Source organism: Sus scrofa, chromosome 7, assembly GCF_054392235.1.
Source record: "Sus scrofa isolate SSC_HxYL_T2T_F1_AM1 chromosome 7, Sscrofa_HxYL_maternal_Yorkshire_Landrace_v2.0, whole genome shotgun sequence".
NCBI lineage: Eukaryota > Metazoa > Chordata > Mammalia > Artiodactyla > Suidae > Sus > Sus scrofa.
Genome location: NC_139389.1, coordinates 58502342 through 58516756, shown reverse-complemented (window position 1 = coordinate 58516756; position 14415 = coordinate 58502342). Strand labels below are relative to the sequence as shown.

Below are 14415 nucleotides of genomic sequence, written 5' to 3'. Positions count from 1 at the left end.
TACCGAGAGATAGAAAAGAATAAGTGAATAAATGGAGGGACATCTAAGAACAAATATTATAAAGCTACCTAATATGGGAATTTACTCAATCTTATAGTGCCCATCAAAATATCCTGTGATTTTCTTTTTTTACCCACAAGGGCAGAGGGACTTGAAAAAAAATTATTACATTTAACTGAAAGATTCATTCTTAACATGATTCAAAGAGGTGTAATGAGAAGGAGCTAGCCCTATAAGCCATCAAAGTGTATTATAAAGCTATAGTTCAGGAATAAACGTAGACAACTCTAGGGAGTTCCCAGTTGTGGTGCAGCAGAAACAAATCCGACTAGCATCCATGAGGATTCGGGTTCAATCCCTGGCCTTGCTCAGTGGGTTAAGGATCCCAAGTTGCCATGAGATGTGGTGTAGGCCAGTGGCTACAGCTCCGCTTCAACCCCTAGCCTGGGAACCTTCATATACCATGGGTGTGGCCCTAAAAAGCAAAAAATTTTAAAAAAAAATTTTTAAATAGACAACTCCAGGTTAATGGATCCAAATAGGAAGCTGAGAATCAACCACATAATAATTTAGTGTATGCAGCATGGGTCAGTGAAGAAAGGAATACTTATTTAAGAAATAACACAGATACAGCTAAGTCATTTGGGGGAAATTTAGATGTTCACATAAACCCTTTTATCAAAATAAATCCCCTAATAATGATTTACTCTCCTCTTTCAACAGTTAGGTACTTGCTTACATTTTCACATTTAAAATCAGGCGGCCGCTCACCATCTGTGATGTGCCAGAGTTTAATTCCCAGCACTGGGAGTTCCCGTCATGGCGAAGTGGTTAACAAATCTGACTGGGAACCATGAGGTCACAGGTTCGACCCCTGGCCTCGCTCAGTGGGTTAAGGATCTGCCATTGCCATGAGCTGTGGTGTAGGTCGCAGACATGGCTTGGATCCTGTGTTGCTGTGGCTCTGGTGTAGGCCGTTGGCTACAGTTCCAATTGGACCCTAGCCTGGGAACGGGAGCGGCCCTAGAAAAGACAAAAAAAAAAAAAAAATTCCCAGCACTGATTTCCTTAGTGGCATTATGGTAATAATAATTATTACATAACAATAACAATAATGCCACATCATACAAAAATAGAATCTGTGATTGAGTGAAAAATATGATACCAGCTCTGCTTTTCAATAGCCGAGTGACTTGGAGCAAAATCACTTACCTTGTACTTCAGTTTCCCCAACAGTAAAACAGGGGTAAAAGAGTCCCTACTTCAAAGGCTTGTTGGAAAGAATAAATGAGTTAATATATGTGAAGCACTTAAACATGTAATAACATATAATAATCTCCATCTTATAGAGGAGAGAGATTCAAAAAGGTTAAGTAACTTTCCCAAAGTCCCATCCCATAGGTACACATCTCAGCTGGAATTCGAACCTATATTTAATCTGGTTCTATTATATCCCCTAGCCTCCCAGATAGAGGTTAAAAAAAAAAAATCAGACTTATGTGCCCTGATTTATACAAATTTGTGAGCATTTGCGACATTAAACAGATGTCAGATTATTATTATATAACCTGATCATTTCATTTACAAGTGGAGGTGGTATAAATTTTTGCTTTATACCAGCTGCATTGCAAAAAGGGTTTTTCCCCCTTGCTCCTTAGCTCTTAAGGATGTTATTTTGGTAATTCGTGAGGTTAGAAGGAAAGAATTGGCCCCAAAATTGGAAAAGCTGCTGGTTGAAGCCATAATGAAGCCAGAGAGGGGAGCCATGCCTGTGGAGTTCTCTGCCCACTTCAGTTCATCGGCCCCCCGTGGAAACAAAAATGACTGGTCCAAAGGAGACATGCAGGGTGATGACTCACCATTCTGCCCTCAAATCCTCCTGCTATCCCCAGGCGAAAGTTCTGCCCGTATCTGACGACTTGACCAATGACCTCTCCAGCAGCACTGTCGGCGAAGAATGAGTAAGATGTAAATTCTCTGTATTAGGATCGTTCTCCAGCTTTTTTGTTGTTGTCCTTTTGTTGTTGTTTTTTGACTTCCCTGAGGCAATATGGAGTTCCCAAACCAGGGATCATATCCGAGCCACAGTTGCAACCTACAGATCCTTTCACCCAGTGTGATCGAATCTGTGCTCCAGGGCTGCAGAAATACTGCCGATCCTCTTGCACCACAGGGGAAACTCCAGCAGCTCTTTTTTGTGTATGCGGTTTTGTTGATCATTTCTTGATACTATCTATTCATGCGCCATAATGAAATAAGTCACTACCGCAAAGGTCTTCTCTTTTGGCCGTCAAATCTTGCTGGCACCTTATTCTCTGCCTTCCAATAGAGTCAAAACACAGTGTTCCCACTTTGTGAGTCTGGGGCGGGGTGGGGGGGACTGAGCCTGTCGCCTGTCCTGCTTGGAGGAATTAGGCCACATGCACTGACGTCTCTTTCTAACTGAAGTACAACTGTTACATAATGTTATATTTCGTTTTAAGTGATTCCACATTCATACACATTATGAGATGATCATCACAATAAATCTAGTTACCATCTGTTACCATTTCCAATGACTGCTGTAGGAGTTCCAGACGTGGCTCGGGGGAAAGAACTGGACTAGTATCTAAGTGGAATCAGGTTCAATCCCTGGTCTCGCTCAGTGGGTTAAGGATCTGGTGTTGCCATGAGCAGTGATGTAGGTCACAGATGCGGCTCAGATCTGGTGGGGCTGTGCCTGTGGAACAGGCCGGCAGCTGCAGCTCCAATTCCATCCCTAGCCTGGGAATTTCCATATGCTGTGGGTGCAGTCCTAAAAAGACCCAAATAAATAAATACATAATAAAATTACAATGATAGCATTGACAATATTCCCTGTTCTGTATGTGACAACCCCGTGCACTGACATCTTTAGAGGGAAGCAAAATAATATACACTTGTAGACACTTAAAACAGTCTTCCCTCCTAATCTTCCAGAATACGGGAACTGTGATCAATTTTTAGTTGTTTTAACAAAAATTATCTGTACTCCAAGAAAAATCTAAATTCAAAACTTAAAGGACTGGTTATATCCCCATCATATAAACTTGCTATCACAGTTTAGTAACAAACTGAAAGCAATGATTTTTCATTGTAACAACATATCTATTCTCTAAAGATTTAAATGCTCATAAAAATTCAAGTATATTCTTCGTGGACAATTAATTTCAAAATAGCAAATACTGGAGGTCCCGTCATGGCTCCATGGTTAATGAACCCAATTAGGAACCAGGAGGTTGCAGGTTCAATCCCTGGCCTTGCTCAGTGGGTTAAAGATCCGGTGTTGCTGTGAGCTGTGGTGTAGGTCGCAGACGAGGCTCGGATCCTGCGTTGCTGTGGCTGTGGTCTAGGCCGGCGGGCCATAGCTCCGATTAGACCCCTAGCCTGGGAACCGCCATATGCCGTGGGTGTGGCCCTGAAAAAAGACAAAAAGACAAAAGATAAAATAGCAAATACCCATGTATTGCCTCTTTGCATTAAACTATATGTAGCTGATGTGGAAAAAAACATAGCAACATAAAAACAATGAAAGTGCTCAGAGGAGCCCAGAGCATTCTGAAAGGTTATTCAGAAAACCCACTTTACTTCTAGGCAGAATCTGAATTTAATTCCCTAACTCCAATATGTTTGAATTAAACATTTGGAATTGAACTCAAATTACGCATCATCCTAATGTGACTTGAACTCAGATTACCCATTAGTCTGATGTTTAAGGTAAAGGGATTCTAAAGGCCCCTTGACAATAGTTCTCAAAATAAGCAAGCAAGACGAAAAGCACAAAGTATGTTCATACAACCGTTGCCTCCAATCAGCACTGCTCAGTCCCAGGTGCATCCTTAAACTGCAAGTGAAAACAGATATTTGTGACAAAAATAAGCTGAAAATTAAAGTATCTTTACCACAAAATGGTGAAAGTGTTTCTGCCAACCGGGATCTTGGTTTGAGCTGCGCTCAGGCCACAAGGCACCTCTAATTCATCACTCAGATAGGCTTTAATTTCATCTGGAGTCATACACAGGCTCAGGTCCCCACCCAGAAACAGATCGGCTTCCACCTCAGGATGGTCGGGATTCACAAGCATCACTTTGTCGCCATAGTGAATGTATCCATCTTCGGATACAGAAAGCTGCATCTACAATTTAAAGAGGAGTTTTTCAAGTAAACCACGCAATTCCTTAATAGCCAGTGTCAAGGCCACTGTGAGGTCCCTCCTTTCCTTCTCAGACCAGGACCTATTTCAATAAAGGATTCACTTTAATTACATCAAAGCCTTATTCTTCCTTATCGTGCCACGAATCTGCTCCCCATTTGGCAACTCAGAGCCTGCAGGAATCCCACATGAAATAAAATAAAGCTGATGAAAAAAATTACATGCGTGGATTCCATTATTAACTTACTCAACATTCGCTGAAAATTTCTTGAGCACCAACCAAAGGGCACTTAACTTATGCCTGTATTAATCTAGTCATTTCTTAATTTGGGAAAGGCAGATAAACATAATAGCAAGCGTCTTGTGCTTCTAAAATCTTAGGGAATTACAAACTTTATGATCGTCATATCTAAAGAGAAACTGGTATTTTCCAAATGATACCTCACTTATGGAATTTTTACTTGCTTAACATATGCTCCCACTTAATTTGATAGACCTTTGAAAACAATGCTTGAAGTTAAAATTACCGGTCTCAAAAGATTCTCTTTCAGTCTTCTGTTTTTCTGTATGAGAAGCTGTCCCTCATCCCTCTTTGCTAAGAAGTCTCTCATGCGCTCCTAGTTCAAGAGAAAAATGAGTGAAACACAAAGCATCAACAACAGTCCTCGATAATACAGACAGATACAGAGAGATTTTAGGTCAAAAAGCACCCAAGTTGAAAAGCCAAAACTGGGGAACAGAAAACGAAATGTGAACATCATGGGAATGATGGAATTTTTTTAGCACAACTTATTTTTTATTTCACTATAGAATGTTCAGAAAGATGAGAAAGACATAAAAAAAAGAAACATCACCTGTAATTACTCCAACAGGTGACAATCATGAGAAAAACATTTGAAAGCCATATAACTCCTCTACTGAGCTCTCCGCTGGTGTATGATGGATACTGAAAGTGCCTCGGCCCCACTTAACTAGCTCCATAAAGGAATGGCCCCGGGTCTTGGTAGGAGAATTTCAAGGCAGTGAATTTAAGGTCAGTAAACGGGCTACTATAGGGACCCTCAGGAGAGTCTGTGTGACACGGTGGGGGTGGGGCAGTGTTTCTGCTTACAGCCTGCCTGCGCACTGGACCTCCGCTTCTGAAATTTTAAGTCTCTAAGGAACTGCGGGAACTTTGCGGGGCTCTAGACTGTGGGAGAGGCAGGGGCAGGTGCCTCGAGGGTTAGGGGACCTGCGTTTGGGAGGCGCGTGGAAAGAATAGACGGGCGTGAGACCTGAGTTTGCGTGGAGGCAGCGACATTCCTGGGGCGTTCAGAGAGAGGTGGGATTTTAGGGACTTGGGCGTGTGCTGGGTGACAAAGGAGCCTGGGAAGCTCAAAGCAGGGGCCCGAACTTAGGCGGGGCATGGGAGTGCCTGGGCCACCGGCGGACTGCGCCGGACGCACCCTCCGTACCTCTTCCAGATAGACGTCCTCGTTCCAGTTGCCCATCCGGACTCCGGGACCATACAGGTTCTTCGCCATCGCCCCCAGCTCTCCAGCTGACAGGCTTCTGGCACACAGTGGCCCTGTTAGTGTATCCGTCGCCATGACGACCCGGCCCCGCGCGATTGGCCATGGTCCGGGACCCTGCTGGCCAATAAGTGACAACACACTAGTTGCGCGGGCTGGGGAGGGCCGTCACCCCACCATCACCACCACCAGGGGCTGTCACCCCCCCACCACCACCATCCTGACCCACTTCCACCCTTAGGTTTTTCTTGAATTTAACTGCAAAGCAGGCTGGAGGAAAAACTCGAGGCTACGGACCTGATTGTCCTAAATGCTCGCTGGAGCGAAATTTAAAACTGTTTTTTTCTTGTAGAATTTAAATGAAAATTGCTTTTAAGTAGAATATCCCCCGCTTTAGGAGTCAGCAAAGAGTTTTTAAATGGAAGCATAGGTTGCTCGCAGCCTATTTTTATCAGCAGCAGCAGCAATTTCATTCTAATCATTAAAAAAATACATGCTCAGTGAAGAAATTTGGAAACCAAAATAATACAGGAAGAAGGAAAGGAGAATTATTAAAACTTTGCCTCCTAAGAAAGAAATAAGTCGTGTTATCGTATTTCTGTTTTTATATTTCTGAGGTGGTCCTTATTTTCACAGACTTTACAGCATTCTTCTTCTGTCCCCCAGTCTTTAAGTGCAAGGACAAGCCTATGATTTGCAAGAATTCTTGATAACACTGGAATATGGTGGAGTCCACATTTTCAAACCAAATACAGTTTTATGAGTAGAAGGGGTGACCAGTTACTGCAGGGTTCCCTGGGGCTTGATGCTGATTGAAAGCATCCAGTAATTCACCTTTATTTCATGTCTACTAGGACAGGACAGAAATGCAAGACACAAGCACATTTCTTGGTCCCTCATCATTTTGATTATGGTCTGGGTGGCAACCTCTTTGCATTTATCCTATTTGGAATTTATTGAGCTTCTTGGATGTGTAGATTAATGGGGTTTTCTTTTTAATCAAACATGGGATTTGCTGTTATTTCTTTGAATATTTTTCTGCCCCTTTCTTTTGCTTCTGGAACTCTCTACGACTTGTATGTTGGTGCACTTAATAATGTCCTCATTTCTTTAAAACTATGTTCATTCTTCTTCCTTCTTTTCTCTCTCCATTCTTCGAACTGCATACTGTTTCTATTGCTTTATCTTCAAGTTTGCTTATTTGTCCCTCTGCCAGCTCCAATCTATTATTCCATCTATCAGGTGAACTTTTCATTTTGGTTCTGATTTTTTTCAACTCCAGAATTTCCATTCGGCTCTTTGTTTTTAATCATCTCTTTATTGACCATCTCTATCTGATGAGGCATTGTCCTGAGACCTTCCTTAAATTCCTTAGCCATGGTTTCCCTTAGTTTTTGGAACATATGTATGATAATTGCTTTGAAGTATTTGTCAAATAAGTCCAACATTTGAACCCACTCAAAGCCTATTGTTATTTTCCTGTTTATTTGCAGGTCTCATAATTTCTTGTTGAAAACTGAACATTTTAGATATCATATTGTAGGAACTCTGCAGACTAAATTCCTGCCCCCAGTGCCTGTTGTTGTTTATCCAACCATGTATCGGTTTAGTGACACTGACTAGACTAGTTAGGTGAGGTCTGTTCCCCAACAGTGGGCAGCCCTCTGATGTCGCTCTTCAGGGGTACAGCCTTGAACAGGCACAGGGTCCCCAAGCCCCTAAATAAATCAGTATGATAACATAGCATAAAGAAGCATCTCACAACTGATAACACAGGTGGATTTAAAAGCCAAGCGTTAGGAGTTCCCATCGTGGCGCAGCGGAAACAAATCTGACAAGCAACCATGAGGTTGCAGGTTCGATGCCTGGCCTCCTTCGGTGGGTTAAGGATCTGGCGTTGCTGTGAGCTGTGGTATAGGTCGCAGACATGGCTCAGATCTTCCATTGTTGTGGCTGTGGCACGGACTGGCAGCTGTAGCTCTGGATTCGACCCCCTAGCCTGGGAACATCCATATGCCGTGGGTGCAGTCCTCAAAAGACAAAAAACAAACCAAAACAAAACAAAACCTCTCAAATCTAAGATTAAAACAGAAATAAACACTTGTGGTGCAGTGGGTTAAGGATCCACCACCTTGGCTCACTGCTGTGGTGTGGGTTGGATCCCTGGCAGAGGCGGTGCCACATGCCATGGGCACAACCCAAACAAAACAAAACAAAAGCAAAAAAAAAAAAGAAAAAAAGAAGTGCACCCATACATTGGTAGTCTCTGAGTAACTTACTCAGTTCATTGCATAGCAATAAATATCTTTATAAATTAGGCCACCATTCCTTCCTTTTTATAGTTACTATGATTTGACATAAACCACATATATACTGGAAAACTCATTTGCTATTTTTTCCCGCGATTTGACGACGCTCTTGGAAAGATTTAATCGGAGCCTCTCGTTACTTGTGAAACATCTGGAAAGAAAGAAAAGCCAAAGAAATACTTGGACATGATCATTTTTAGAAAAGATAAGTAGGACAAAGTTCAAATATTGAGAAAGAGAAAGGAGACTTGAAATCTTAGAAGCAAGTAACTTCCAGGCTGCTGAAAATAAGTTTTCAAGTCCTCATTGGACAAGAAACATTGTTATAGTCATCAGAGTGTCCTAAAGGAAAAAATGAGATTGAAGCTCCTTTCACTCAGCTCGTGCAACCACTGTTGTCTCTGAGCCTCAGTACCTTCATCAATAAAACTGAATGAAGGCTGGAGTTCCCATCATGGCTCAGCAGAAACGAATCTGACTGGCATCCATAAGCATGCAGGTTCGATCCCTGGCCTCGCTCGGTGGGTTAAGGATCCGGCATTGCCACGAGCTGTGGTGTAGGTCAAAGATGCAGCTTGGATCTGGCGTTGCTGTGGATGTGGTGTAGGCTGGCAGCTACAGCTCTGATTCTATCCCTAGCCTGGGAACCTCCATATGCCGAGGGCACGGCCCTAAAAAGACAAAAAAAAAAAAAAAAAAAAGGTATCATTTTACTGATAATTCCCTAGGAAGCATTTCCAAAATACTCTGTTGCCGGGGCCAGCTCAGCAGGATGGGGAAGAACGGGTGCTGTGGAACTTAAGGAAAAATAGTTAACATAAAACAAGACACAGAGACATTTATCTTAAGTAAAGGTGGGAGCCAGGGACTCAAGGTCTCAGGGACCAAGAGCACCGGGGAACTCCAGATCTCAGGGACCAAGAGCGCCGGGGAACTCCAGATCTCAGGGACCAAGAGCACCCTGCCTCAAGAAACCACACTGCTTTTATTGTGAGATTAAGTGAGGAGTGGCTATGGGTGGATCATACAGGGTTTACTATTATATAAGTTCTTTTACTATTTAAAAAGCCACTTAGGTGGTAAAGGGTTAAGCTCTTACTCTGACCTCTAGGCACATAACAGTTCTTAAGCTTAAGTCATTTATGCCTTTAGGTCTTTGCTCTTAAGCTTAAGTCATTTATCAGCACTGTGACTGTTTTTCCAAGAAGGAAGATGGGATAAAGTAAGACAAGAAGATAGGATAAAGTAAAGAAGGACAAGATGGGGTTTTCAAGGAAACATGTCTTGCAACATCTCCCCCTTTTTGTTTTTGCGGGAAGACAAAAATAGTTCTTGAAACTTTTTTCACTTCTTCTTGAATTATTCGCTTAGAACACAGTCCAAGTTAAGTCTCAGAGTTCAAGTTTTAAGTCTCACGTGGAACTCCTCGGGCTTCTGCTGTGCATAGACTGACCAGCTTCCACGGGTGGCCAGAGCAGGGCTTAGCACTCTGATGATGGCGAAGGGAATCTCTGGAACTTGACCATGAAGTGATTCTCGAGGTGCTGTACAGCCTCCCTGGTGTCCATGTCAGCAGCGGATGCAACCTTCTTCACTCTGATGTGATGGACCCATGGGGCAATACCCGCAACCTTTATAGCAGTTGGGCTTGCTATGCAACCCTCAGTTTACAAATGTTAATAAATAGCCACAAAGAATGTATCAAAGCCCATATCCCTACGCTGACTACCTGAGTTAAAAATCTACCTTAATTCCCCCCCTTTTGAGTTGGAGACTCTAACTGTGGGAAAAGGGGCGACGACCGCTCTAACTTCTTCCTGCTGAAAAGGGGCGTCGTTAGGGGAAAGCAGTTAGGTCTCCACTCATGGAATGGTCAAGTGGGCTTTGATAACATTGCTTTGGATACCTCAAAGAAATATTTTCACCAGGAAGAGGAGGTCAGCTGGTTCCACAGGGCAGCTCCAAAAACTGGAGCTGGATTGACAGCTAATGAATCTATTGATGATGATCTAGCAGGGAATTAGACACATTCTGTGAACAATCAGGAATACAACATTTAGATTTTATAATAGCACAGGTAACTCATGATTCTTCTGATTTCTCTGGCTGGTTATGAAACATTTGTATGCCTTGGTCAGCATGCAATGGAAAGCTACCTTATGTCCTTTTGAACAGTATGATCTATGGCATCACCTTAAAGTTAACTTACTCAAATATATTCTAAACAGTCCCTACCATGTTCAAAATTCTCTTATCCATATTAGTCTGTCCCTTATTTTCCAAGTAGAGCAATCAGCTGAAGACAGACTATCTTTCTTTTGAAGATGCAATTCCATTCCTCATTCCTTCTATAATGAAAACACACTCATCCTACTTTTCTAAAGCAACCATGGACTCTCCTTTATAATTTCTAAAAACAAGTTTTTCTTATAGAGACCATTTCAGGGTGGCACTGATCATATTGGTTAATCATTCTAAAGACCTTTAGTTTCTGTTTAGTAACTGATGTTTCAGTGTCTCATTTGACTTCTGTTAAACCTAGGTACGATAAGATATTATACCTAATGTTGACAACTGTAAAAACATGTATGTAGTTACCTTCCATATTTTAAGGATTTCTAAAAGAGAAGTTGGACTCTGAAACAATCAGAAAGGTATTGAGAAAAGAAAATGGATTCCCAGTCACAACTCAAAGGTTGTGTAAAGAATTTTGTAACCGGCTTGCCAGAAATATAAATGTGGCAAATTCATGAGGGAGGGGCCCAGGATTGGAGAGGAGGACTGAAAAGTGGCTCTGTATTCCTACATTTAGAGTCACCCAGGGCTGAGTGGTGACAAGGACAGGAGCCATTATGGAAATGTTCCATCAGTCTTGATCCTGGGCTTGAGGGGTCAACCACAGAGACCTTCGTCTTCAGGGGTAATCCCTCTTCCAGTGATCTGAGTCTTGGGGCATTCCCATTTAAAGGGTCCCTCTTTTCCTCAGAGGAAGCAGACTCCGGGCATAGGTCTCTGCCCTAGTCCTCTCACCTTTGAAACTCCCAGGTTGACTCCCTGTAGCGCCATAACCAGAGCCTCAGTCTTTTCTCAGTCTCTCTTCTTGTTCTCTTTTCATTCTTCCTGGCCCCGATTATAACATACTCTGAGGAGGTGCTCCAGATCCTGATCAGGGCCAAAAGCCAATTTTTTGGAGCTTTCTCCATATATCTGGCACCGGCTGAGCTATGAATTTATCCTTAAGAATTATTTGGCCCTCCATTGTTTCTGGGTTCCTTTGTATGTTTTCTCAATGCCCTTCTGAGTCTTGCTAAGAAAGCTGATGGACTCTCTCATTAAATCTTCAATAGTTTTTAATGGGTTTTACTCATGAGGCTTTTAATCCCTGTACTATACAAGTAATAAAATGATTTCTATGCCAGTTGTAAGAATACTCACTGCGATGGAAACTAAAGTAAAGAGAGCTAGGACCAAATTATTTGGAGTGAGAGGCTTTCCTTTTCTTAGTAGATTTTCAGCTTCTTGGGTTAGATGTTTGATTTGACCTCAAGTGGGAAGATGAGGAAGATGAGCCCTCATCATCCTCCTTCTGGGGTCTGGAGTCAAGGGATGCTTCACAAGCTTGCTCATGATATGGTTTGATTCTTCTATATGGCCCTTCTCAAATTGTTCTTGGACAAGATCACTTAAAACCTTTAATTTTTCTGAAGAAAGAGGCCACTGCTCAACCCAAACTGGTTTTTCTGTAGTCCATTTCAGTCGAATAGGTTCAGGAGAAACATAATTATTTTTACAAGCAGTGGCCGCTAATGAAAAGGCTGATATCCCAAACCAGATTTGTCCACTTTAATCTCAGATTCAATAGGTTCCACTCTCCCCTGATGATGTCTTCCTAATCCCAATCCGGGAATGTAACCCTGTTTCTGCAACATTTTTTGGCTTTGATGACTATATTGATCTACTGGCGGTAAGTAAATTTCTGCATGCCACTGTTGTAATAAATCTCTCCCCCATAGATTGATAGGGAGTTGAGCAACATAAGGTTTCAATCTAGCTGGCTGCCCATCTGGTCCTTCACAATTAAGCCATTGGGCACTCTTTTTGAGACCCTCTGCTTTTCCTAACCCAGTGACTTCAATATCAGCTGGCTGAAGAGGCCAGGTGTCTGGCCAATGTAAATGGCTAATGATTGAAACATCAGCACCAGTATCAATCAATCCTCTAAAAGACTTTCCATTTATGATAACTTGACAAGTGGGTCATTCCTCTAGGACCTTTTCTGATAAAAACACTCCTGCCCCTCCTGTGGTATTGAATCTCTTCTGTCTAAAGTTATTTCTGTCTTTTTTCTTCTGGACTCTAGGTAAAATTAAGATTTGAGCAATCCGATCCCCTTTTTCAATTTTCCAAGGAATCGCAGTGGAAACCATCACTTGTACTTTATCATCCCCGTTATTATCCAATATCCTGGTATGAACTCGAACTCCTTGTTCTGTTAGCTCTGCCCTTCCTATTATCAATCCTATTGTATCTGATGGTAATGGATTTTCCAACTTGGTTGTAATAGAAGTAGGAGTTTCGCTAGGAAGGAGAATTAAATCCTGTAAACTAGGGAGATCTACTGTGATGTCGAACTCTGGTGCAGAGCGTAGTTCCAGGGAGTCTGGCTCTTGTTCCGAATGGGGAATGCTTCCTTGGTTGACGGGGCTGGAAGCTTGCCCCGAGGGTAGTTTCCCAACAAGGGGGTTCCATCTTTATGAAAGATGGACCGGCACTGGTTAGCCCAGTGATTTCCTTTATTACATCTTGGACATAGTCTGGGCTGTTTATTATTGTTGCTAGAAGGTGCTGAAGCTCCATGAGAGAAAGGTCGGGCTCGTGGAAGAGCGCGACATTGTTTTTTAATATGTCCTGTCTTACCACAATTAAAACATTTTTCTGAAAATTTGTCTTTAACTTTTAAATTAGCCATTGCTTGGGCTAGCATTGAGGCCTTAAAGGACTCCGTCCCCACTCCCTGACAGGCTTTAATATATTCGGCTATGTTAGCTTTTCCTTTTAAAAATCCTATGGCCTTTTTGCAATCAGTGTTTGCGTTTTCATATGCTAACAATTGAAAAATAGTATCAGACACCTCAGAGTTAGTAACTTGTCGTTTTAATGCCTCTTGTAAACGAGCTAGAAATTCAGTATAAGGTTCCTTAGGGCCTTGTAGGATCTTTTGAAAAGAAATATTTATTTGACCCGTAGATTCAATTTTATCCCATGCCGTTAAGCAACATTGTCTAATCTGTTCGATAGCCAAATCATTCATTCTTAATTGATCTTGAAGATTACTCCAAGGACCAATCCCTAACAATTGTTCCATTGTAATTGGAAGATTTCGAACCTGATTACGATTAGCAGTAATTTGGGCATGATCTTGCCACCAAGACTTAAATTGTAAATATTCACTAGGTGATAGCACAGCACGGGTTAAACTATGCCAATCAGCAGGAATCATACGATTTCCTTCAGCTACTCCCTGCACGATTCCTTTTGTAAAGGGAGAATTAACACCATAGTTTTGAACGGCCTGTTTTAATTCTTTAAGAATTTTAAAAGGAAAGGGCTCATGAATGAACTCGTAAACTCCATCAGGGTTGGCGGGATCAATGCCTGGAGCCACTGTCTCCCTGACAGTTACTGGAAAGGCTAAGTGTATGGCATCCAAATCGCCTTCCCTTTGAGCCTGTAAAATTCCCTGTTGAATGGATGATAGGTGGTGTTCAGGGATAGCGCTCACTTTCTTTACAACCCTGGAAGTAGAGGCTTGACGAGTCCTCGTCACCTTACTCCTAATAGGAGGCGATTGAGGAATATCAGAATCAACAATTGGAGCCGAAGGCTCAGGAGCCAGATATTCTCTATGATAATTTTGTTCAGGGACTGCATATTTAGATTCTTCCAACAAAGGTGTAAACTCCCCTTCTTCCTCTAAGTCCTCTGTGGTCTCTGGAAGTTCTAAAACTGATTTAATTAAGTTCCAAGTACTCCAAATGGACTCAGGAATTCGAATGCCCTCATCCTGCAATATCCTAAATTCCATTCCTATCATTTCCCATATCTTTAAATATAATGTTTCTGATGTAAAAAGCCAATCACAATGTCTCTCAATAGTCTGAAAAAGTTTCAAAAGCTTACTTTCACTTGTTTTTGCACCCCCCTTTTTAAGGAGTTGTCCAAACACACAAATGTAAGGATTATAGTTTCCCATTTTACCCCGTAAATACCTGAGAGAGGGAACTTATCTGCAGGATTTCTTTAGTGTGGCCACACAAAATTCCTCCCTTCTTCTCAGGGCTCCACAGCACTTCCAGAGAATAAAATTTCCGCTGTAGTCGCGGTCCTTCGTTCCTCGTGCCTGCCTGTTTGTGAGCCTGCCCCA

General features: G+C 42.2%; 1 protein-coding gene across 3 annotated transcripts in view; it reads right to left on the bottom strand.

Annotated features, from left to right (window-relative positions):
- CFAP161 (cilia and flagella associated protein 161) overlaps positions 1-14415 on the bottom strand; it is a 53849-nt gene that overhangs the window by 8530 nt on the left and 30904 nt on the right. For 2 of the 3 annotated variants that reach the window (XM_084966362.1, XM_013989011.3), the window contains 4 exons: positions 5626-5799; positions 4699-4788; positions 3921-4153; positions 1860-1944 (listed from right to left, as the gene is read on the bottom strand). In XM_084966362.1, coding sequence (XP_084822488.1) covers positions 1860-1944; positions 3921-4153; positions 4699-4788; positions 5626-5799 — 582 coding nt within the window. Of the gene's footprint in view, positions 1-1859; positions 1945-3920; positions 4154-4698; positions 4789-5625; positions 5800-14415 lie in introns of those variants that run through there. The other variant, NM_001243619.1, reaches the window with a different exon arrangement.